The sequence below is a fragment of the Poecilia mexicana genome, unplaced genomic scaffold (assembly GCF_051168715.1).
Source record: "Poecilia mexicana isolate PSO_F unplaced genomic scaffold, ASM5116871v1 scaffold_11, whole genome shotgun sequence".
NCBI classification, from domain to species: domain Eukaryota; kingdom Metazoa; phylum Chordata; class Actinopteri; order Cyprinodontiformes; family Poeciliidae; genus Poecilia; species Poecilia mexicana.
In genome coordinates this window covers 12831339-12854079 of record NW_028263380.1, presented here as the reverse complement: position 1 = coordinate 12854079, position 22741 = coordinate 12831339, and the positions used below count along the sequence as shown (strand labels likewise).

The 22741-nt window shown below is 40.7% G+C and overlaps 1 protein-coding gene and 1 long non-coding RNA gene across 3 annotated transcripts in view; both read right to left on the bottom strand.

Annotated features, from left to right (window-relative positions):
* Positions 1–13732: 13732 nt before the first annotated feature.
* LOC148156418 (uncharacterized) lies at positions 13733–14160 on the bottom strand. Its single transcript, XR_015764630.1, has 3 exons — positions 14069–14160; positions 13908–13964; positions 13733–13822 (listed from the first exon to the last, which is right to left on the bottom strand). It is a non-coding gene; the product is annotated as an uncharacterized LOC148156418 (long non-coding RNA).
* Positions 14161–17389: 3229 nt separating this feature from the next.
* Positions 17390–22741, bottom strand: part of LOC106918162 (uncharacterized) — a 45199-nt gene continuing 39847 nt past the window's right edge. For both annotated transcript variants that reach the window (XM_014987707.2, XM_014987708.2), the window contains exons 37-45: positions 22294–22359; positions 22021–22101; positions 21401–21655; positions 21249–21323; positions 21033–21163; positions 20812–20946; positions 20658–20715; positions 19729–19815; positions 17390–18940 (exon numbers count right to left, since the gene is read on the bottom strand). In XM_014987707.2, coding sequence (XP_014843193.2) covers positions 17799–18940; positions 19729–19815; positions 20658–20715; positions 20812–20946; positions 21033–21163; positions 21249–21323; positions 21401–21655; positions 22021–22101; positions 22294–22359 — 2030 coding nt within the window. In that variant the 3' untranslated portion in view covers positions 17390–17798. The remainder of the gene's footprint in view (positions 18941–19728; positions 19816–20657; positions 20716–20811; positions 20947–21032; positions 21164–21248; positions 21324–21400; positions 21656–22020; positions 22102–22293; positions 22360–22741) is intronic.

Genomic DNA, 22741 nt, shown 5'->3' with positions numbered 1-22741 from the left:
GTGGGAAGTCAGTAGGAAGGAAAAAGTGTGGCAGAAAACGCTGCACAACAAGAAGAGGTGACCGGACCCTGAGGAAGATTGTGGAGAAGGGCCGATTCCAGACCAAATTAAATTTTCATCTCCATAAAACTTTTCAGCAGATGGAAGCATGAAGTGCTCCAAAATCTTCTGATAGCTGCTGCATTGATCCTGCCCTTGATAAAACCCAGTGGACCAACACCAGCAGCTGACATGGCACCCAGACCATCACTGACTGTGGGTACTTGACACTGGACTTCTGGCATTTTGGCATTTCCTTCTCCCCAGTCTTCCTCCAGAGTCTGGCACTTTGATTTCCGAATGACATGCAAAGTTTGCTTTCATCCGAAAGCAAACTTTCGGATGAACAACAGTGGTCCAAAGTGCTGCTTCTCTGTAGCCCAGGTCAGGCGCTTCTGCCGCTGTTTCTGGTTCAAAAGTGGCTTGACCTTTGACCTGGGGAATGCGGCACCTGTAGCCCATTTCCTGCACACGCCTGTGCACAGTGGCTCTGGATGTTTCTACTCCAGACTCAGTCCACTGCTTCCCCCAAGGTCTGGAATCGGCCCTTCTCCACAATCTTCCTCAGGGTCCGGTCACCTCTTCTCGTTGTGTAGCGTTTTCTGCCACACTTTTTCCTTCCTACTGACTTCCCACTGAGGTGCCTTGATATAACACTCTGCAAACAGCCGATTCGTTCAGAAATTTCTTTCTGTTTCTCACCCTCTTGCTTGAGGATGTCAGTGATGGCCTTCTGGACAGCAGTCAGGTCAGCAGTCTGACCCATGATTGCGGTTTTGAGTAACGAACCAGGCTGGGAGTTTTTAAAGGCCTCAGGAATCTTTTTCAGGTGTTTAGAGTTACTTTGTTGATTCAGATGATTATTTTTATTGCTCGTTCAGAGAACCTTTTCATAATATTCTAATTTTTTGAGACAGGGATTTTGGGTTTTCATGAGCTGTTTGCCAAAATCATCAAAATTAAAACAATAAAAGACCTGAAATATTTCAGTTGGTGTGCAATGAATCTAAAATATATGACAATTTAATTTTTATCATGACATTATGGAAAATAATGAACTTTATCACAATATTCTAATTTTATGACCAGCACCTGTATATGTGGTAATACTGTCTACATTGTAACTCATTTTAAGTAAACACACAAATAATGGATGTTAATGAGCATCACAGTTTATAAGAACTGTACATTTTAAAGGAATAACTGCAAATACAAATAAACAAGAAAAACTGCAAAAAAAAAAATATTTTTGTCCTTCTGCTGACATTTACAGCCTAAAAAAGTTTCATCCTAACATGCCTAAAACATACATTTAGAATAGAAATTTACAAGCAAACTGGTTTCCCAAACACTCCTAATGACAAGTGACTCGGCTTTGTGGATGGTTGGCACAAAATATGTTGCATTGTAGAGTGTGTCTGGATGATTTAGTCTTTAATTTCTGTTTAAAAATTAGCATCTTAAGTAAATGTTAAGTTAAAACAAAACAAAAAAAATATGAGCAACATCTTTTTAGTTTACCCATAAATGTTACAAAGAATCTCTTATTCGTATTTTTTTTCTTTCTTTTCTTAGTTCAGTTTCCCTAAATGTTGTTGCTTTGACTGAAAAAGTGATTCCCCCCTAAACCTAAAGCTGGTTGGGTCAACGTTAGCAGCAACACCTGTTGCTGGATTTTCTGAGACCTGGGGTTGACCTTGGTTGCATTAGATAAACATTTTTCTCTGTGTGGGGGTATGGCTGCTCTGCGGAGATTTGTTTTCCAGAGCTGTCTCCAATTGCTGCCCATACTAGGCATTTTAGTGATTAATAACATTGGTGTGTGTTTGAACAACCAACTCAACAATCTGACTTTGACATAATCAATCCTCTGCCAAACTAACACTGCATTTTTCCAAACATTTCCAGAATTACGCAACACCACATCTGCAGGATACCATATATGTAACTACTAAGTTATTCTTAGGCAACTTGGACAAAACGATTCAATTCATTTTCAGTCTGGCAGGAACATGCTCCGATGCAAAAACTAAATAGATAAATAAATTCCTCCGCAACTTATGTCCGCACCAAACTGGACTCTTTCCCTGCAGAGCTTCCTGTGTTCTCCTGCAGAGGTTTCCTGACTCTCACCAGTTGCAAATTTGAATTAAATTAGTTCATTTCAGAAGTCCTTTGTCTGGTTTATTACATGCAATTCAAATTAATTTGATGATTTGAAACTTTCACATGTGACAAGCATACAAAAACGTAAGAAATCACAAGGAGGGCATACATCTCTTCTCACCTTGAGTTAACTTTTAAGTTAACTCAATTTAATAAAATGGGCTTATACTCAGGCAGATTTGAATAAATGTCTGAACAATAACAGCTGAATCAAATGGCTGGCTCGTTAGCAGGCCTCTGCAGAGCTGACTGCTGGTGAGGTAATTCAGTCATTTGAATCAGTTCAGTTGTGTTGGAGAATGAAAACATCTAAAAGGCCATGTCCGTCTGATGTCCACCATCCTTGGTCATCCATCTATATACAGTACCCAAGATCCATCTCCTCATGATAGGAAGCACACAACACACAAGCAGGAAAATAAAAATTTTCAGGTTTAACTACTGGGATTAAACCTGTCTTGACTGCAAAGGCTCCCTAGAAGACTATATATACCACCTTCTGTCAAATTTTAATCGGAGTTTGATGGATTAATTGATATTAATTGATATCAAACCCCCTCCCCCCATGGGAACTATGTGACCTCCTGACCTTCACCCCCCTCCCCCCCCCCGGGAACTTTGTGACCTCTTGACCTCCCCCTCCCCCTCCTATGGAAACTATGTGACCTTGTGACCCCCCCTCCCCCCCCCAAAAAAAGTGAATATTGAATTAATAAATATAAGTGAATAAATAAATATGGTATATTCTTAACCATATTGAATTAGATTAGGAATTTTGTAACTACCTCTGGTTTTAAACAGATTGTCTTCTTGATACACAGTGCTGGAATTAAGTGCCTTTAACTCTTGTTCCAAAAGAGAGACACAGGCTGACAGAGAAACCAGAGACCTGCTGCATGTGGGTGCGTGTGTATCTGTCCTCAAGGAGGAGGGGGGGACCGAGGAGAGTCTTACTGCTGCGTGTGTGCGCATGCATGTCTGTCCTCAAGCATGAGAAACCTGCAGGATACATCTGACGTTTTATTCTGTCAGTTATTTGGTATCAGACTATAGATAAGTGCTGCATCATGATCTTTAACAGGACATGAGAAAAAACTTAGAGCATGGCAGATAGAACTGGCCTTTGATCCTACAGCCTGTTTTGTCCTCAACTATGCGAAATCCTAGATAGAACTGATCTTTGGTCCTACAGCCTCTGATGTCGTAAAGTATCCGGGGAGAGTCTTGCTCCATGTATGCCTGAAATCTCAGCAGACCACCGTCTAACCTGAAATCTGTAATAAAAGCCTTTACTAAACTTTAAACTTTACTCGGATGAATGAAAGATAAATACTATACTATATTTAAACAAAGAGAGACACAGACTGACAGAGAGGAAGGGGCCAGGGAGAAAGTCTTACTGCTGCGTGTGCCTGCGTGTGTATCTGTCCTCAAGCAAAAGAAACCCACAGGATACATCTGACATTTTATTCTGTCAGTTATTTGGTATCAGACTATAGATAATTGTTGGATCAAACTCTTTAACAGGACATGAAAAAACTTAAAGCATCTGATCTCTGAGCCAACATACGATGAAACCTGCCTCCAATTGCTAGTGTGATGCATTTCAGTAAAAGTTCCTCATCTGTAAATTTTATTTTTTGAGAATATGTGACAGCGACTAAACAGGCCCAGGTGAGGCTGCTGCTCATTTTTATCTTTCAGTTTTCCCCAAAGTTTAAAGTTTTTTTACACTGCACAACCACACTCGAAGAGTTGCTCCATGGTAAATTGTTTTGTTACCTTTAAAATTATTTACAGCTTTTGTCTCTGACTTATACGCTCTTTGTTTTTGTTTTTTTGGCCCTAATGATTCTTTTACTCCATCCGTTATCTAACATGCTTAAGTGCACTAACAAAATATAGTTCACCTGTAGTTGTTAAGGTTCCATTACTAAAATGTATAAATGATGAATGTGAACCATCAGTCTTAAAATATTTAGTACGATTTCTATTTATTTAGATTTGATGTTTTTGATTTATTGAATGATGCTCTATGTAAATATTTATCAAACTGAATGATCATTCAGGTTTTATATAGTTTTTTTCTTGTTTTTTTTCTTTTCATTCAATGTTTGTTGCAGAAATTCAAACATATGCTGGCTATCGATCAACAATTCAATCAGTGAATCTTTGCTTTTTTTCTCAAGTAGCCCTTCTCACGGAGACTAACTTACATCTTCTGACACCTGGCCCAACTTATAATAACATTAACCAAGCTTGCTGTTGGTACTTACCTAAAGAATAAAACATGCTCGCTACACAACCAAGCTCCAAGAGTTGGTCACAACATGGTAAATTGTTTTATTACCTTTAAAATTATCTACAACTTTATTTTTTCCTTTGTCCTAATGATGCTACCTGTTCATTAATGTTCACTAACAGACAGTACACCTCTTGTAACTGATAAGTATATAGATGTGAAGCATCAGTATGCGTTCAAGAAGATCATATCAGTCAGATTTCGTAAAATATCATGAAACTCAAAGGAATCAAAATTATAGTTCACAGAAAGGTAATCTATCCTTTTTAGGAAGCTTTGACTGTGAAAGGAATGAATAAAATATACTATGAAAAAATTCAATGTGCAGAATCCTGATAATAAAACTTCAATTGTGAACTGAATGATCAGATTGTATCTAGACACAAAAGAATCAACTGTTAATTAGTAATAATACTGTGGAAATGACCACCAAGATCTGAACAAACAAGAAACTTGACTACCTCAAGAGATTTCACTCGTTGGAGAATGAACCGTCTGACTTTCTTTAGTTGACTAAATTTAGTCTTACCAAATTTTTCCTGTAGAGCAAACAGGTACTGAGTTTGAAGCGTAGATCAGATGCCTTCAGCCGTCTGCTAAAGCTAGACTCCGGCCTTCCTCACTGTAAAATAAAGGTCACATAGTTCCCATGGGGGGAGGGGGTTTGATATCAATTAATATCAATTAATCCATCAAACTCCGATTAAAATTTGACAGAAGGTGGTATATATAGTCTTCTCTCCCTATTCACCTAAAATGTCCTCCAGACCTTTCCATGACCAGGTGTCCTTTCTGGCATTTTCTTCTACTCCCGCTTTCAGTTTATTTAGCTTGCTCTAAATGTGCCTTTTGGTGAGGTATGTGTAGGAATGTATGTGCGGCATCGATTAGCAAACATATGGCAAACATGTCAGCCAAAATCCAATCTAATGCTCGTCTGATTGGTCTTGTAATTCTACTTGTTTCATGGAGTTGATCTCTTAGGGCCATAAATCCTTCAACAGTGAAGTTTATCATTCTCTGTTGGTTGTTATAGACATAGTTAATCCATTCAACATTTTTGTTAATTGTAATCCAAGGAAAGATAGATTCAAATCCTGCAACAAGTTCATGTTGTGCTTTGAATTAGTCTGGATTTCCTCTTGGTTGACCTATAAGATTCAAATGTACTCCTTCAAATAAGCCCCTGTAAGTTCATGGATGGATTTTGCTTGATAATTCCATCAAGGCTGTGAATATGCCTATTTTCCTACCACTTTTTTCTTCCACTCAAGAAGACTATATGAACACCCTTCTGTCAAATTTTAATCGGATGATTGATTGATGGCCTTAATTAATTGATATCAAACCCCCCTCCCCCCATGGGAACTATGTGACCTCTTGACCCCCCCCCCCCCATGGGAACTATGTGACCCCCCCCCATGGGAACTATGTGACCTCTTGACCCCCCCCCCCCATGGGAACTATGTGACCTCTTGACCTCCCCCTCCCCCAGACATATGTCACATATATCATATGATGGGAACTATGTGACCCCCCTCCGACCTCCATTTTTCATCATTATCTCCTCCAAAGCTCACAGAATTACCCAATAGAATCTGAGACAGGGGGTTTGGTCTTTTCTAAGGTTTCTGTTATAAATACTGTCGAGAAAATCAAGCAGTCTACTACTGAGAATTGTTCAAGAACTTTAAAATGTATGGAGCTAAACGAGTTCATCCTGCTGCTGAGAATAAAGAACCTGTCTCCTCTGCAACATCTGATACGGATTCGGAGTTACCTAGCCCGAGGACGTTTGCTAAGATGATGGTGTCAACCCCGTTAACAAATAAACATCTGCTTGATGAAGAAGAACCTACAACTGTATATGAGATCCCGATAGCAGTGAGACCGGATTTGGGTCCGGTGATGGACACACCGGCATACTCACCTTCGTCGCCTGATCCAACTACCTCAGAAACTGTGGATAAAAGAGAAATATTGACAAGCGGGACTTCTCTTCTATGCGAGACACCAATTTCCATCTATGACAACTCAACTCTCGGAGCGGGTGCCCCCAAAAGATCGACATTTTATCTGACTCGTGTGCAGATGCCGGGGCTCCAATCCTTCAAGGAAGACTGGTGTTTAAAACCTCACGGCCTTTGGGGCTCATGGGGCTATGTTTTCCGTTATGAGTCCGGAGAACTTTACCTGTACCAGCTGGACAAGGATGAGGAGCTTGCACCAATAACGAATACATGCAGCCTCACCTATAATGACTGGGCGGTGCTAAGGCTCGCAATTCCTCGTGCCAATGAAAACATTGAAATGGCCTTGAAGCAAAATACAAGAGAGAATGAGCTCGACCCTCGATCTGCAAAGAAAACCAGAAAGCGGTGTTTCCCGACCGATACTGAAATTGGAAAGGGGGAAATTCTCTTCAGTGCAGTGTGGGAATCGAAAACTACTGAGTCTGGCCGTTGGTCCTTACGGGCAAGCAGACGGAAGGGAGACGGCGTGAATTCCCCAGACCTGTTTGTGTTGGAGGCATTTAATCTAGATTGTGGTGTATTCAGAACCATGCTGGCTCTCCCATTTGATGCATGGTCTGAGAAAATGGAGGAAGTCGGGGCTCAAATTTCCGAACTGTTTCGAAAATCTCGCTGTTGGCTTGATATTTTGTCAGTGAAAAAAACTCTGACATTTCCTGTCCAGCCTCTAAGGCGGGTCCTTTTCTGAGAACCCGCCCACTACCCTATATAATGCGAGGGTTGCGGGGACTTCTGACACCAAAACTTTAGAATGGAAGAAGCAAGAAGCTATGGAATATGGGGACCCTAATGGGGCGAGCCCAGTTATTCGGCAGAGAGCCTCTTCAGTCCTCCATCTCCTGGAAGCTACTACTACACGGGTCCGTATCAACCGCCTTCTCCTCTCTTACAATACTCCTCATCGGAATCGTCTCCAGCACTCTCTCCTTCAAGTTTTCTGATACCAAGTACCCTAGCTGAAGAGGGTATCCCTCCAGCAGCAGCAGCAGCACCAGCTGCAGAGGACTCTGGAGATCCTGCTCCTACCTACTCCCAACCTCCAGCACCAGCTGCAGAGGACTCTGGAGATCCTGCTACCAGCTACTCCCAACCTCCGGCACCAGCTGCTGAGGATCCTTCTACCAGCTACTCCCAACCTCCGACGGCAGAGGACTCCGGAGATCCCGCTCCTAGCTACTCCCTGCAAGAAGATGAAATTGATGGATGGATACCAAGTACCCTCATTGCTTCCGTAAAAACAGCCTTACTGCATCTATTCAGTCTAATTTGTGTCAAGTATGTCAAGGAAACCTGCTACGGCTGCATAACAGATCACCCGAGCCAGAGGCAGCATCAATGCCTGGAAATACCGGAGGAAGATTATTACCAGCTCAACTTTCGTCACATCACACAGCAGCTCCTGACTCCACGATTCATACCTGCTATCCAGAATCTCCTGAAGCAGCGCCGCATACAGGCTGAGGATGCAAAAGTGAAGATGATTGCAGAGACGGTTTTACACGAACTGAAATCGACATACGGAATCCAGACCGCAATTACTGACATGTATCAGGACATGAGCAGTGATGAAAACCTCAATCAACTCCGCTCTGTTTCAGAGTGTTACACTATGAATGAAAAGTAATCTCTCTTCTGCGTTGACTTGTATCATCTTATTTAGCATGTTTAAGTATTTTAATAGTTACCCTTTACCGTTTGATTTCATGCCAATAAAAATTAAAAAAAAGTTTTAGTTACATTATTATTAGTGTGATTAGTTAGCGTTAAATATATTGTTTATATACATATTATTGGTTAACATTTAATTGTAATGATTGTGATTTTCTTACTATTAGAGGAGAAATAAAACATTTGTACCACAATTTGTTTTCTCATTATTTTACAACCGATCACCAAAGCAGGTGACTGAAGGATGGCTGAGAGAAGGTTAATGAAGAAGGTTTACTACACTCCATCACACCCCGGTAGTTTAGGAGGAATAACAAGGCTGAAAAGAGCTCTGCAGGATGAAACGGGAAAGAAGGTTAAGGTGGAAAACGTACAAGATTTTTTATCAGAACAAGACACCTATACTCTGCATAAACCTGCACGCATACATTTTCCGAGAAACAGAGTTTTTGTCACGGGGCCTTTAAAACAGTTTCAAGCAGATCTTTGTGATATGCAAGCCCTGGTCAAGGAAAATGACGGTTATAATTACTTATTGACAGTCATTGACATATTTTCTAAAAGAGCGTATGTACGAGTTTTAAAGAGGAAGACTGCTGACCAGGTAGTAAAAGCCTTTGAATCAATTTTCAAAGACAGTCAGATTCCTAAAAAATTGCAAACGGATGCAGGTAAAGAATTTTTTAACAAAAAATTTAAAGCATTAATGAAGAAGCACGGCATTGAGCATTTTTCCACCGCGAGCGAATCGAAAGCATCCGTCATCGAGAGATTTAACCGTACATTAAAAACGAGAATGTGGCGATATTTCACCGCTAATAACACCCGCCGTTACATCGACGTTGTGCAAGACTTGGTGAAAAGCTACAACTATGGGTATCATACAAGTATCAAAACTAGCCCTATGGAAGTGAATTCAAAAAACGCCTTTCAAATCTTTCAGAACTTGTACGGTACATCCTCAAGCAAACATCGCAAGAATTCTAAACCTAAGCTTAAGCCCGGGGATGTGGTTCGAATATCTAAACTACGCGGCGTTTTTGATAAAAAATATGAACAGAGTTTTACGGATGAAGTGTTTACTGTGGTTGAAACCATACTTCGATCTCCTCCTGTATACAGACTCAAAGACTTGGATGATGAACCTATACAGGGCTCTTTTTATGAAGAGGAGCTTCAGAAAGTGAAATTGTGTAAAGATAAAATGTACCAAGTGGAAAAAATATTAGATCGTCGCACCGTTAGAGGGGTTAAACAGGTCTTTGTGCAGTGGAAAAATTGGCCTGAGAAATTTAACAGCTGGGTTAGAGAGGATGACCTTCGAGATATATAAGGGGAGCCGACAATACATCTTACACAAAACAGTACCATGGAGCGCTCGGTAGAGGATGAAGGGTTCTACATTACTTTACCATCAAACGCCAGTCTTGACGTTTTTAAGGATAATACCATTTCAAGTTTCCGCGTGAATCTAGCGCAGCACATTAATTTAGAAGGATCGTGGCAAGTAGCATTAACGGAGATTTCTTACCCGCACACTTGGCATAATGTTCCAAAAGAATCCGCGTTCTTTGAATGGAGGAAGAGGGGAAGTGTAAACATTAATCGGGAGAATATCGTGTCTGGATACTATGAGACAATAAAGCAGCTAAAAACAGAGGTCGAGTCTCATCTTAGAACGAAGAATATTTTTTTTTACACGACCGCTGTTGAAAACAGATTATTCTTATTAGCAGATGACGATCGATATCAGTTACGTTTTCACGGACCTGTCGCTTATGTTTTTGGCGCGGAGCCAGGAGAATGGATTACTTGTATTAAACATGACCCCTTTCCTTACCCGATGGATAGGAAAGCTGGATTCTACCACCTTTATTGTTACAGCGACGTGGTCGAGCAGCAGATAGTAGGAGATGCTTATGCCCCCCTGCTACGTACGGTTGAAGTCGAAGGTAAATTCGGAGACATAATCACTCAAACCTTTAATCCTCCCGACTATCTTCCTGTGGCACGGAAACATATCGAATCTATTCAAATCGAACTGAAATCAGACCAGAACGTTCCAATAAAATTTACCTACGGAAAGACAATTGTGAAATTGCATTTTCGACCTGTGAGGTCACAACGAAACCTGAGATGATAGCTGAATGAAATCTGGACAGAAATATTTGTATAAAATTGGTTGATGATGAGGTTATCATTCATATGAGCCCATCGCAGCAGTGTGAAAGAGACTAATTTTAACCTCGGCAGAACTGTATAAATCTGAGGTAACATGACTCAGATAAATCCGAGGGATGATCCTCACCGGTTCATCCATTATTATCATAACCAAGTAGGCGGAGCCTTACCAGGTTTTTATGGATCTCCCACCATGTATGGTCGAGGAATCGGATCAATATTTTCAAGATTATTCCGGTTTGTCTCACCTCTAGTTAAATCGGGTTTTGCCCTGGCTAAACCTCACTTAAAAAAGCAGCCACCAACATCGCCACAGATGTCATTGGTAGAGCAATGAATAAAATATCTGGTTCCAACCAAGAAGGATCAGGAATTATGGTTCTGTCAAGAAGGGCAAGGAAGCGCCCACCGGGGGAGCGGGTGCGGAACTCACAAATACGTAGAGCACATAAGCTAAAGAAATCAAACGGGAGAAGCAAGGCTAAGGGGAGGAAGTCTGCTCCTAGCAAGGATATATTTCACTAAACGCTAATTCAGTGAAAAACATGGCTTTTTTGCACCACAAATCGTCCGAATGCACCCTAGCAGAGTTGGATTTGTTTTCAGCCCCTATGACCCAGCTATCTATAGAGGATAAGGTTTACACTGAAATTTTACCGGTGTCGGCTCTTACTAGAAACGGGCCTATTGAGTTTGTGATCCCCGGAGGTGAGAAATATCTGGACTTAAATGACACTCTACTTCATCTACGCATCAAGATCACCAACGCAGATGGTAGTAACCTGGCTAATGACGAGGCTGTGGGCTTAATTAATTATCCACTTAACACAATATTTTCTCAATGTGACATCACGCTGGGAGATCGATTGATATCTCAATCAAGCTCCACACACCCTTACAGGGCAATGATTGAAACTCTACTCAACTTTTCTGAAGATACGTTGAAGAGTCAATTTACCGCAGGTCTTTTTTACAAAGACACAGCGGGTGCCATGGATTCTATCGTCATAAACAACGGTCCGAACGCAGGATTAAATAAAAGGGCCGCTTTCACCGCCAAATCCGGAGAACTTCACCTGTTAGGGACGCTTCATGCTGATTTATTTTTCTGTGAGAGGGCGCTGCTTAATTCAGTGGATTTGAGAATTAAACTAACACGAGCCAGCGATGCTTTTTGCCTGATGGGAGCTCGTGACTCAACCTTTCAGCTGAACATTTTAGGCGCTTCTCTTTTTATTAAAAAAGTCTCAGTTTCTCCCGCGGTCCGTTTAGGTCATGCTTCTGCTTTAATGCGAGGAAATGCCTTGTACCCGCTTTCCAGAGTTAACGTTAAAACATATTCTATCCCAGAAAACTCAAGGATATATACTCAGGAGAATCTCTTTTTGGGTGCTATACCAAAGTATATAGTTTTAGGAATGGTTCACCATGAGGCCTTCACAGGAAGAAGGGACTTGTCACCTTTCAATTTTAAACACATGAATGCAGAATACCTAGCATTGTCAGGAGGGTAGACAAATTCCCGGTAAAGCTTTCCAGCCCCAATTCAACCAAGGCTTATCGGTCAGAGAATTTTACAACATATTCTCTGCAACAGGCCGCCATTTAAAAGACCTTCCTCTAAGCTTTGACCGCAGTGAATTTAATAACGGATACTCTTTGTTTGTGTTTAACCTGAATCCGAGTGAGGACACAGACGCTTTATCACCCATTTCTAACGGTAATTTAAGGTTGGAGATTCGCTTCAGACTACCATTACCGCACACAACTACACTCATTGTCTACGCCTGCTACGACTCCATTCTGGAGATCAATTCAAAAAGGCAGGTCTTGGTGGATTATTATTAATTATGGATAATCATCAATTGGAGAGTCTGCTACATCATCTGATGGGAAAACTATTTTGCGGAGTCTGGGCATGCGATGAACTGTCTTTGCTCTCACATAAGTACACAGGACCCGCATATTTTATTGTGAACACGCATCCCGCTCACATGCCTGGAGAACACTGGTTGGCTCTGACTTTGGAAGGAAACGTTGCCACGTTTTTCGACTCGTACGGATTTGCCCCAGATTTTGATTTCTACCCAGCGAGCATCGTAAAGTTTTTGAAAGACAGGTCTTCAAAAATAATGTATCATGATAAACAACTTCAAGACACTCTGTCCGTTGTTTGCGGTCATCATTGTGTTTATTATCTGTGTAAAAGAGCTTGCGGTTTATCGATGCAGCAAGTACTTGATTCATATCAGGGTGATGTGATAAAAAATGATGCAATGGTTTCAAATTTTGTGAAAAAATATCAACGTTGTGTAAAAAACCGAAAGTATTGTTCTTTTAACCACGGAACATGTTCTATGCAATTGTTTAAAGATTGTTACAAATTGTGATTTTCTATTGTTATTTCTGTATTCGAAAAAAGAGACTGTACACCTGAAAATTTCTTAAATAAAACATTTTATTGAATAGAAATTATTTCTTGTCAAAGTTTACGGAGTAAAAGTAATCCAGCGTGATGGTTTTATTCTTTTACGTGTACTTTGTCTCTTTTTGATCTCATCTTCAAAATCAAATTTAGGAGACAACACAATATGCCTTTTTTCTTTTCTTGAAGGGATGTTCACACCCTCTGTCTTGATACGTAGATACTGCTCGCGGGCTTGCGGATTAAAGACTCTCCTCCTTGAGGATAGATACACACGCAGAACGGCTCTGCAAGGCCCCCCTCCTCCTCTTTAAAGACAGATACACACGCAGGCATATGCTGTAAGACTCTCTGGTTTCTCTGTCAGCCTGTGTCTCTTAAGGAACAAGGAGTTATTTGTTTTCATTCAAGGAGTTCATTTAATTACAATACTTTGTTTAAATATATATCTTTCATTCATTCAGTTAAAGTTTAAAGTTTAGTATGTATGCTAATAATTACTGTTATTGTTTAAAAAACAAATACAAAAAACTTACCCCTGTGAAGAGAATCGAAAGGCCTCTCTGCTTCTGGCCCTGGTTCTTGTTCAGGTTCTGGTTCAGGCCCAGGAGGACCAGAAGCCCTCTCTGCTTCTGGTTCTGATTCTACTTCTGGCTGCAGTTCTGGTTCCAGATCCGCTGTCAATTCACTTTCTTGCCTTGATGAATGAGGAGGTGTGATGCCAATGGCATCAAGTCTCTGCTTGGAAGGTAGGACAGATCCTTCTTGACACGCGAACTTGTCTTCTGATTCAGATGAGATGTAAATTACAGAATCTTCATTACAGGTTAAAGCTGTGGATGATAAAAGAAATATGTAGTTAGAAAACCAGTTTTCCTGGTCAGTTCAAATAGACTATTTTATAAAACTTACTCTGTACTCCTGTACTTGATGATCTTATAGGATCAGAGACATGTCTTCTTTTTTTAGTCAGCGACAAACGATTCCTCCTGCGGTTTTCCTGGTTATCTATAAGAAAATAGATACATAGTAAATATTTTTTTCCACTTTTAGAACTCTGGTTACGAAAGTGTAAAAAAGGTAGTAAAATTACCATGTATGGACTCTGGTTCTGTTTGGGGCTGGTGTGTCTTCTGATTTTTAGTAAGATCTGGAGGAACAACAGGCATATATTTAAGTTTTTCATTTTTATACGAATGAATTATTTTAGAATTAGGTTACAGAGAAAAGGTATGATAAAAAAAAAGAACTTACCATTTATATTCTCTGATTCCGCATCCTCAGAGAATCCATCTAAACAAACAGACATTGTTATTAAACATGATGCATACATTTATATATAATGAGAAAGAGATTTACTTACGGTCAAAAAACGAGAACAGATCCTGAGAACCGAAAGTTGTAGACCCAAGAAAATTAACCTGTTTGCCTGAAAGACCGGACATATTTCAGAATAATGCTGGTTTAAAGATGAAGCAAAATTAAAAGTTTACAACTCCTGTTGTACCGGAGATGGGAGAAGTTCTGTGAAGTTGCGATCTTTCCAAGATGATGCTTCCCATTAAGCAGTTGTCCTTTTAAAGACGATCATGCAGCACTGGATCTATTGTTTCTCCTTCTGAAGGATCGTGTGATGTATTCTGTGCCGGACATCATAGGCTGCGGGGGTCAGAGGTCAACCCTGTCTGCCCTGCTCTAAGTTTTCTCTCACGCGCTGTTAAGAGTTTGATGCAGCATTTATTATATTGTCCAACACCAAATAATGCACCGTAAGCTTTTGACATCATCCTGAGGTATTGTTTGGAGGAATGTTTGATGTATTCTATGGATTACTCTATTCTATGGTGGACATCGTAGGCTGTGGGTCAGAGGTCAGCCATGTCTGCCATGCTCTAAGTTTTCTCTCATGCGCTGTTAATAGTTTAGCTTTTGACATCATCCTGAGGTATTGTTTGGAGGAATGTTTGATGTATTCTTTGGATTACTCTATTCCGTGGCGGACATCATAGGCTGTGGGTCAGAGGTCAGCCCTGACTGGAGATGGGAGAAGTTCTGTGAAGTGGCGATCTCGCCAAGTTGATGCTTCCCATTAAGCAGCTGTCCTTTTAAAGACGATCATACAGCAGTGGATCTTTTGTTTCTCCTTCTGAAGGAATGTGTGACGTATTCTGTGCTGGACATCATAGGCTGTGGGTCAGAGGTCAGCCCTGTCTGCCCTGCTCTAAGTGTTCTCTCACGCGCTGTTAAGAGTTTGATGCAGCATTTATTATATTGTCCAACACCAAATAATGCACCGTAAGCTTTTGACATCATCCTGAGGTATTGTTTGGAGGAATGTTTGATGTATTCTAAGGATTTCTCTATTCCGTGGCGGACAGATAGCACACGGAAGACTCTCTGGTTTCTCTGTCAGCCTGTGTCTCTGTTTTGGAACAAGAGTTAAAGGCTTTAATTCCAGCACCTTGTATCATGAAGACAATCTGTTTAAAACCAGAGATAGTTACAAAATTCCTAATCTAATTCAACATTGCTTAGAATATATTTATTAATTCAATATTCACTTTTATTTATTTATTTTTATATTTATTTATTTATTTATTTTTTTTTTTTGGGGGGGGGGTCAAGAGGTCACATAGTTCCCATGGGGGGAGGGGGGTTTGATATCAATTAATTAAGGCCATCAATCAATCATCCGATTAAAATTTGACAGAAGGGTGTTCATATAGTCTTCTCACTCAACTTTATACAAACATGGTTGGTTTCAGGGTCCGGTGAACAACCAGCTTTCTTAGCAATGACCATCTGCCGATTACCTTTCTCATTGAGGGCGTCAGTGAGGATGTGTTCTGGACGTTTACCAAGTCGGCAGTCTTCATGATTGGAAATCTTTTACAGCATTTTGTTAATTAGCTGATTGGACACCAGCAGTTTTGGATTTTTTTTTTTTTTTTAAATAATATTCTCATTTTCTGAAACACTGAATTTATTGTTTTCATTATCCATCAGCCATCATCATCATAAAAATACAAGACATAAAGGCTTGAAACATTTCACTCTACACTGGCTTCTCTTTCTGAGATGAATGGACTTGTACGTCATGCCAAGCCCTACCATAAAGCTCAAATTTATTTCTAATCTGTAGCTGCGGGCGGAGGCAGAACTTTTCCTGACATAATCCAGCCTCTTGATCAGTTGAATTAAGCTGAAGTTTGAACTAAAATCTTCACTGTTCAACTAAAGTTCAGCTTGCAGAGCTGTGTCAAGTAAAGTGGAGTTTGTCCTCCCTTCCAGATGAAGTCCAGATTTAAAGAGTATACTTAAAAATTGATCTGTTGAAATTATAAGATGTAAAACTCTGAAACGTCATTACAACTGGCCTGAAGTAAAACAAGACTGTGAAGCAGCATCAGCATTACGTACAGATAATTTAAACTGTACTCAAGTTATGAATGCATTTTTGATGCATTTGCAATCAGAAAATAAGTAACTGCAATTGTGTAACGCAGGTTGTTGATGTGCTATAAATAGACGTTGGTTCACTGACGGGGACAGGATGCGTCCGTGAACCAAGACAAAAGGGGAACCAAGGACCCAGTGTTGATCACAGGCTCCTACAGGAAGCATATGGTAAAGCTTAAAAAAAGAAAAAGGAACTCAAACTGCTGACAGAGGGATGGGAAGTGACCTTTGAGCAGCTGTCGGTCAAGAGCAGGGACTAAAACTCCATCTAACTCAAGCTGGTTAAAGGTCAAATCCACTTCATTCTCCTGCTACGGGCTGACGGCAGCAGCAGAGCCCATAAAGCCTGCCGCAAAGCAGAGGAACGACGGGCTTTTCTTCCATGCACACCACACCATCATCTTGCACACACCAAGACGCCCAGAGGCCCTGAATCAAAGCTAAGAGGATCCAAGGACTGCAGAGGGCTGTCATGCGTATGAAGAAACTACCACAAAGACAGCAGCTCCAAATCCCACCTGTAACATCAGCTAAGGTCTGGGCCCCAATATTCAAGGCAGAGAAAGATTAGATAATAGTCATCACTTGGGAACAGGAGGAATCAGAGAATCCCCTCCAGCTGCCTGCTGGACCTCACGTCATGGCCTGCATGTATCGGGGTTGAGGTGTCATCCTCCGTCCCTCAAATTCTTCCAATTAGCTCCATCAGTTTCAGAGTTCGGGAAAGATATCTAGATAGAATTGATTTTGTATTAAAATAATTTCATTCAATATTACCACCTGATTGCTGCTGCAGCGTCAAGCTGTAACTGGCCCTTGCAAAATGCGCAGCGACAGCCGTTTCTCTTAAAGCATCACCACATCAGCACCATGAAGACCACCACTGACAAAACACACCGCAGGCATGCTCATCTTAATATTGGAGGTGGTGTGTGTCTAGTTTAGACCTGGGTTGGTTGGATACAATCCATAAATCCATTATGAACCTAATGCCTGGATTTAAAATCCACAAGTTTGTTTTCTGATTATGACATTCATCTCCATAAAGAACTCTTTCAGATTTTTCTAAATCATGCACAGTGTATGATTTAGTCCAAATAAACAATTAGACTAAAGTTATTTTGTAAAAAAGTAGACAAAACATGCATTTTATTCATATACACCAATGAAATAAAACGTATTTTACATTGAACAGACGCATCAAACATGAAATATGCCCATTTATAAAAAAAAATAAAAAAAATAAATCACAATTAAAAAAAAGAAATCACGCATGCACAAAAACAACGAGGTAGCTTAACACCATTTTCAAGTCAGAAAACCTCTTCGTAGTGAGCTCACTTATAACCTTTGACATAGGTCAGAAGATAAACACTTATTTGTTTTAACAAGATGACACTGATGATATGAAGTCATATTTACATTAGACAGAGCTCTGGAATTAAAAGAAGAAAACACCAAACTGAGCTGAAGAGATTGTATCTTTTTTTTTTTAAAAATGCTGACCAAACAAAATTGGGTAAAGTCACTGCTCACTTCCTGGCCTTCTGGAGTAGTACAAATGCATATCGGGATTTGTCCAAACTACAGGCATCTGCTCTGTTAAACTGTAACTGAGCGAATGCATGTTCATGGGGTTCACTACCGGCTGAAGGGAGCTCTGGCTTGGATACACGTACTGCTGGTACATGCTAAGAGCATCGAGGGGAAGCTGGCTCTGTGTTGGAGCAGAACCCGGATGCACACTGCTTGGGAGATAAGCAGGCTGGATGTAAGGGTTGACGCCTCCTGGAGACGCCGCGGTCTCAGTGTGGCTCGGTGTTGGCGGCTGTTGCCATCTGCTCATGTCAGTGCGAGTTTGGCCTTTGAACGTCTGTTTAATGTGGCTGGACCTGGAGGTTATGATGGTATTAATGGGCAGCTGATTGATCCCTATTCTGCTGATCTCCTTAGGAACACTGATGTGCAACCTGTGTGGCTCATTGAGGTCAGCGGTGGGAACTAAAGCGTTTTCTTGAGGAACAACAAGTGACTGGCTCATCTTCATACCCTCTCTCCTTTCAGCAGTATGTAAAGTTGGCTGACTGGAAGTCTTGCACACAGAGAGTAGCTCTGAAACAAATTGCCAGAAATCTTGACGCGAGAGTTGATCGAGATTTATAGAGTTTGAAGGAATCAGCTCAGTTACTGAGTTGGAGCTCATGTCAAGAGGATCAGAGTTTCGTCTGAGCCCAGACACCCCCGGATTGAATCCTGGCTGTAGAGGATCACCACTAAATGTGTTTGGTTTGGGATGTGGGGGACCTGAAGGAACAACAGTTTTATGTCTCGAGTAAGGAGCATTCAGCTCTTGAGGACAAGGGGTTACTCCAATCTGAGAGACGGATGATGTGTAGTGTGGCCGGAGAGAACTACTGCAGGGCTCTAGACTGAGATCTACAACAGTGGAGCTTGAAGGAACAACAGGATCAACCTTTGAGTTTGGAGGATTCACTTCTAGAGGCCTCAGGTTTTGTGCAGCAACACTTGGGTCTGGAAGGACCACATGGTCATTCTTTGAAGAGGAAGAGATTACGTCCGTCCCTGAGGTTCTTCCACTTCCAGCAGCATCAAAGCTTTCAGCCGGGGTTGGCTCTTTAGGCTGTGCTTTACCTGGATTCTGATCAGCTTTAAGAACATTATACAAGACAAAAAAAAAGAAAAGAATTAAAAAACAGAATAAGAAAAAAAGAGGTAATAATTTACTAAACTTAAAATACATAGTTTAACTTTTTTGTAACTACTTTAGTTGTCGCAAAGGTTTCCAGATCTACTATTGTGGCTATCAGTGCAGACTAATTATTCTACCAAAATCCTATCATGATTATAGTTGATATGAAATTAAACATTAAAACATATCAGCTTTTACTAAACAGACCAACACAATGTAGGTGTACAGCATTAATTGTTAAATACAGAGAGAATATGCAGTTTTAAAAAAATATTTCACAACTACAATTAGCATAGTTGAAACAATCATCTGAAGATGAAATAAGCATGGAACAGCTGCAAACTAATAAAAAGCCAAGAAGAAAGTCTGAGACGAAAACTAAACGCATTTCAGTTTTGGTCTCTGTGTGAAAAGACAGGCCAGGCTGCAGACAGGAGCCGCCCTTCAGATTACTGAATGCAGCTGCTGCAGTTCACAGCAAGCAGAGGCAGCAGTGAGGTCAACAAAGAGGGGGAGTCAAGGACAGAGGAGCTTCCCACAACAAGTATCCAAAACACAACCAGGAGAAGCAGAAACTGTGCACATGGGAGTGTTATAAGCATGTGAAAAAAGGTAACTGATAAATACACAAGAAGATGGGAGGAGGGAAGAAATTTAGGACATTAAAAGCAAACGTTAAGCAGAGTGGTGCGACATTATTTGACAAAGCAGGCTGTATCGCTCGTCTTTCACTGTACGCACTAACCGTTCTTGTGACGGTGATGGCCAGCAGAGCCAGATGGATGAAAATCACTCAAATCTTCATCTCTGATGCTTTTCAAAAGTTCTAATGCTACAAAAAGAAAAGTGAATGCACAGAAAACAGATTAGTACAAAACAAGATTGTGGAATGTTTGCTTAAAACCATGGTTGAAAGATATCCAATTTAAAATTTATGGCAAGAATTCACACTTGAGCTTTCACCAAAGGTTTTCACCCAGTCTGGCTTGAACTCCGTCTCCAAATGTGCAAATTTGGTGGAGACAGAAGCAGGTTTTGCTGCATCTGAAGGTGATTTCAGATATTCTCCCAGAAAACCTGCTAGGCCTGGTGTTGGGGCGCCAGGCAGTTCACCAGCAGCCTACTGAGTTTTTGGGTTAAAAAAAATTAATAAATGAATAAAAAAATTACAAAAATTTGGAGGTGCACAAGTAGGCATCATAATGTGGAAATAATAGTGCGTAAGGCCAATGGGCGGGAGCAGAGAGGGCCCTAACCGCCAGTTCAATGTGTCAACTATAAATCAGGCTTATTCCGTCTTTACCGTCAGTTACTAGTGTATAAAAATATCCCTATTTAAAATAAACAACACTTAGCCTGGTGGGTGGCCAAGTAAAGCCTGGGGGCCCTGGGATTTGAAGTCCAAGCACTGACTTTGTGGGTTGAGTACAAATGCACACCGCACTTTTCAGATTTATGTTTGAATTATTTTTGAAACATCTAAATTTCTTTCCATTTCACAACTAATTACATAAAAGTTTTGTGGCTGTGACAAATATGAAAAAGTTCAAAGAGTCAAAACGCGGTTCATGTTGCACAATTCTTCAGACAAACTACGCGTTTTGAGTTCTTTTTAGGTACAATTTACACAGGACAATGATTTCATCAACACTTGCTAATTAAGTTGACAGTTACCTTTACTGAAAGGAGCTGCTAGGAGAAATTTGTGGACCTCAGGTCTCAGCCATATGCACTTGAAGAAAAAACACAAAGTCGGTACTTGTTCATTATTTTTTGCAAAGCGTCAAACGAAACTAGATAACAGAAATGCTCCGTTGACTCAACGTACCTTTGGTTTAACATTAAGAGCCTTCTCCCGCTTTGACAGTTCTTGGATAACATTCATTAAAACCTGATTTTTAAAGTCCAGAGGTAAGTCATCCTGTAGCCAAAACATGTCCAGGAACCTTTGGTCCTCCCTCCACTGAAAAACAAGGGACTTTATAAAAAAAAAAGAAAATGTACAAACGTGTTTTTGAACAATTGCTCCATGTCATTCTCAATACACACCAAGAATTTGAGCTGGTGGTCGAGGCTGACCATGTGCTGACAGATATCTCGGGATGAGAGCATCTCTTCACAGGTTTCGCATAGGAAGGTTTTCTGATATGAACTATGACACTCCCACACATACGCCCTGCCTGGTAAATGCAAACAATTTTAACATGTTACATGCTTCTACGAAGAGACGGGATGCTGAGGACACGCTGATAGAGGGACACTCACCAGCAACCTTTTTGGGATCCTGATTACTTGCCGTCAGGAAGATTTGCAAATCACTGGATTGCAGAACATTTTTTCCTGTAAAACCCACGTGTTACTAAAAATCCGTGCACAAATGCCAAAGAACAGGCGCAGTTCTGATGCTCAGCACTGACCAGTCAAAGCAGTGGAGATTGCCTGTGAAGAACTGCGCTCTTCAGGTCGTAAGTGAAGCGCAGGAGCTGGTTCGGCTTTGTGGCCCGATTGGTTCTGCTGCCCTGCCGTGACTTCCGGTCCGGAACGGCACACTCTCGCAGGCGACGCTTTCTCTGCTTTCTGCGACTCCTGGAAAGCTGCATCGCTCTTCAACCGCTGTCTTACTGAAGTTAGACGATTATCTTGATTCTTGGACGTCGTTTCCACACTTGGTGCTGAATTTGAATATCAAACAAAAATAAAAACATGCAGAAAAATAAAATCATACGATATACTTCTTTTATTAAAAGTAAAATCATAGAATATTAATAACTTGTCAACCGTCTGGGATTTTATTCTGACAAAAACAAAACCAGAGAGTGAAGCGGCTTCACATCAGGAGCTAATAATCATTTTCACTGATGGCACTGAATGAGATTGTTTCGGTTGGATTTTTTTTCTTCTAAAATGTTCACTGTGTAATTAAGCTACACAAAAAAGCAAACATTCCTTTCTTACCAGGGGCAGTAATTTTCATTTCAACAACAACAACAAAAAAAAAAAAAAGAACAAAATGTGGGACATAAAGAGCTTTCCTTACGCAGGCTTTCTCTTGAAAACGCGACTTCACGACGAGGCCGACTGTCATCTTGCACCATCAGCTGATTCTGCTGGGGAGTTCCTAAATTAAACATAAAAACGTATTTCAGTTCAACTGGAATTGTAAACTTTGTCAACTTTCTAAAAGAAAATGTTGTTGAAAATGTCACGCCCGCTTCAGTTTCATCGCCTGGAATGGGACTTGGGTTCATTTTATTGTCACTCATTGATTTTAGGTGCTCCTGAATCAGATTTTGTGCTTCTAGATCTTTACCACTTGAGCTCTGGTGTCTCTGTAACTCAGCTGGACGACGCCTTTCTGCACTTTTCCGGATCGTCTCTGGATCGGAACAAAGAAGGACAAAATTTTAAACGCTGTGCAACAACAACATCTTGACTTCCAAGCTTGGCAAAGTCAACAAATGTCATACTTTAGAGCTAGTGCAACTAAAACTTGTTAAGGTGCAACATATAAACCAGATGCAATTGGATACTGCATTTAAAGCAGATGAGTTTAGTTAAGACAATTTTCTGATGTAAAAAAAAGAGCCATTGAGGCCACGCCGCTTTAAAACAGGAACAGTTGTAACGCAAAGCTTTTCAAGTGAAATATCTCAAACGAAAGTGTGGCTGCTCTTCCTCAACATAAAAACTGAAGGGGGTGAGTACTCTTATTTTTCCTAAAAATGATTTCATCCAGGAAAAGTGGACATGTCTTAATT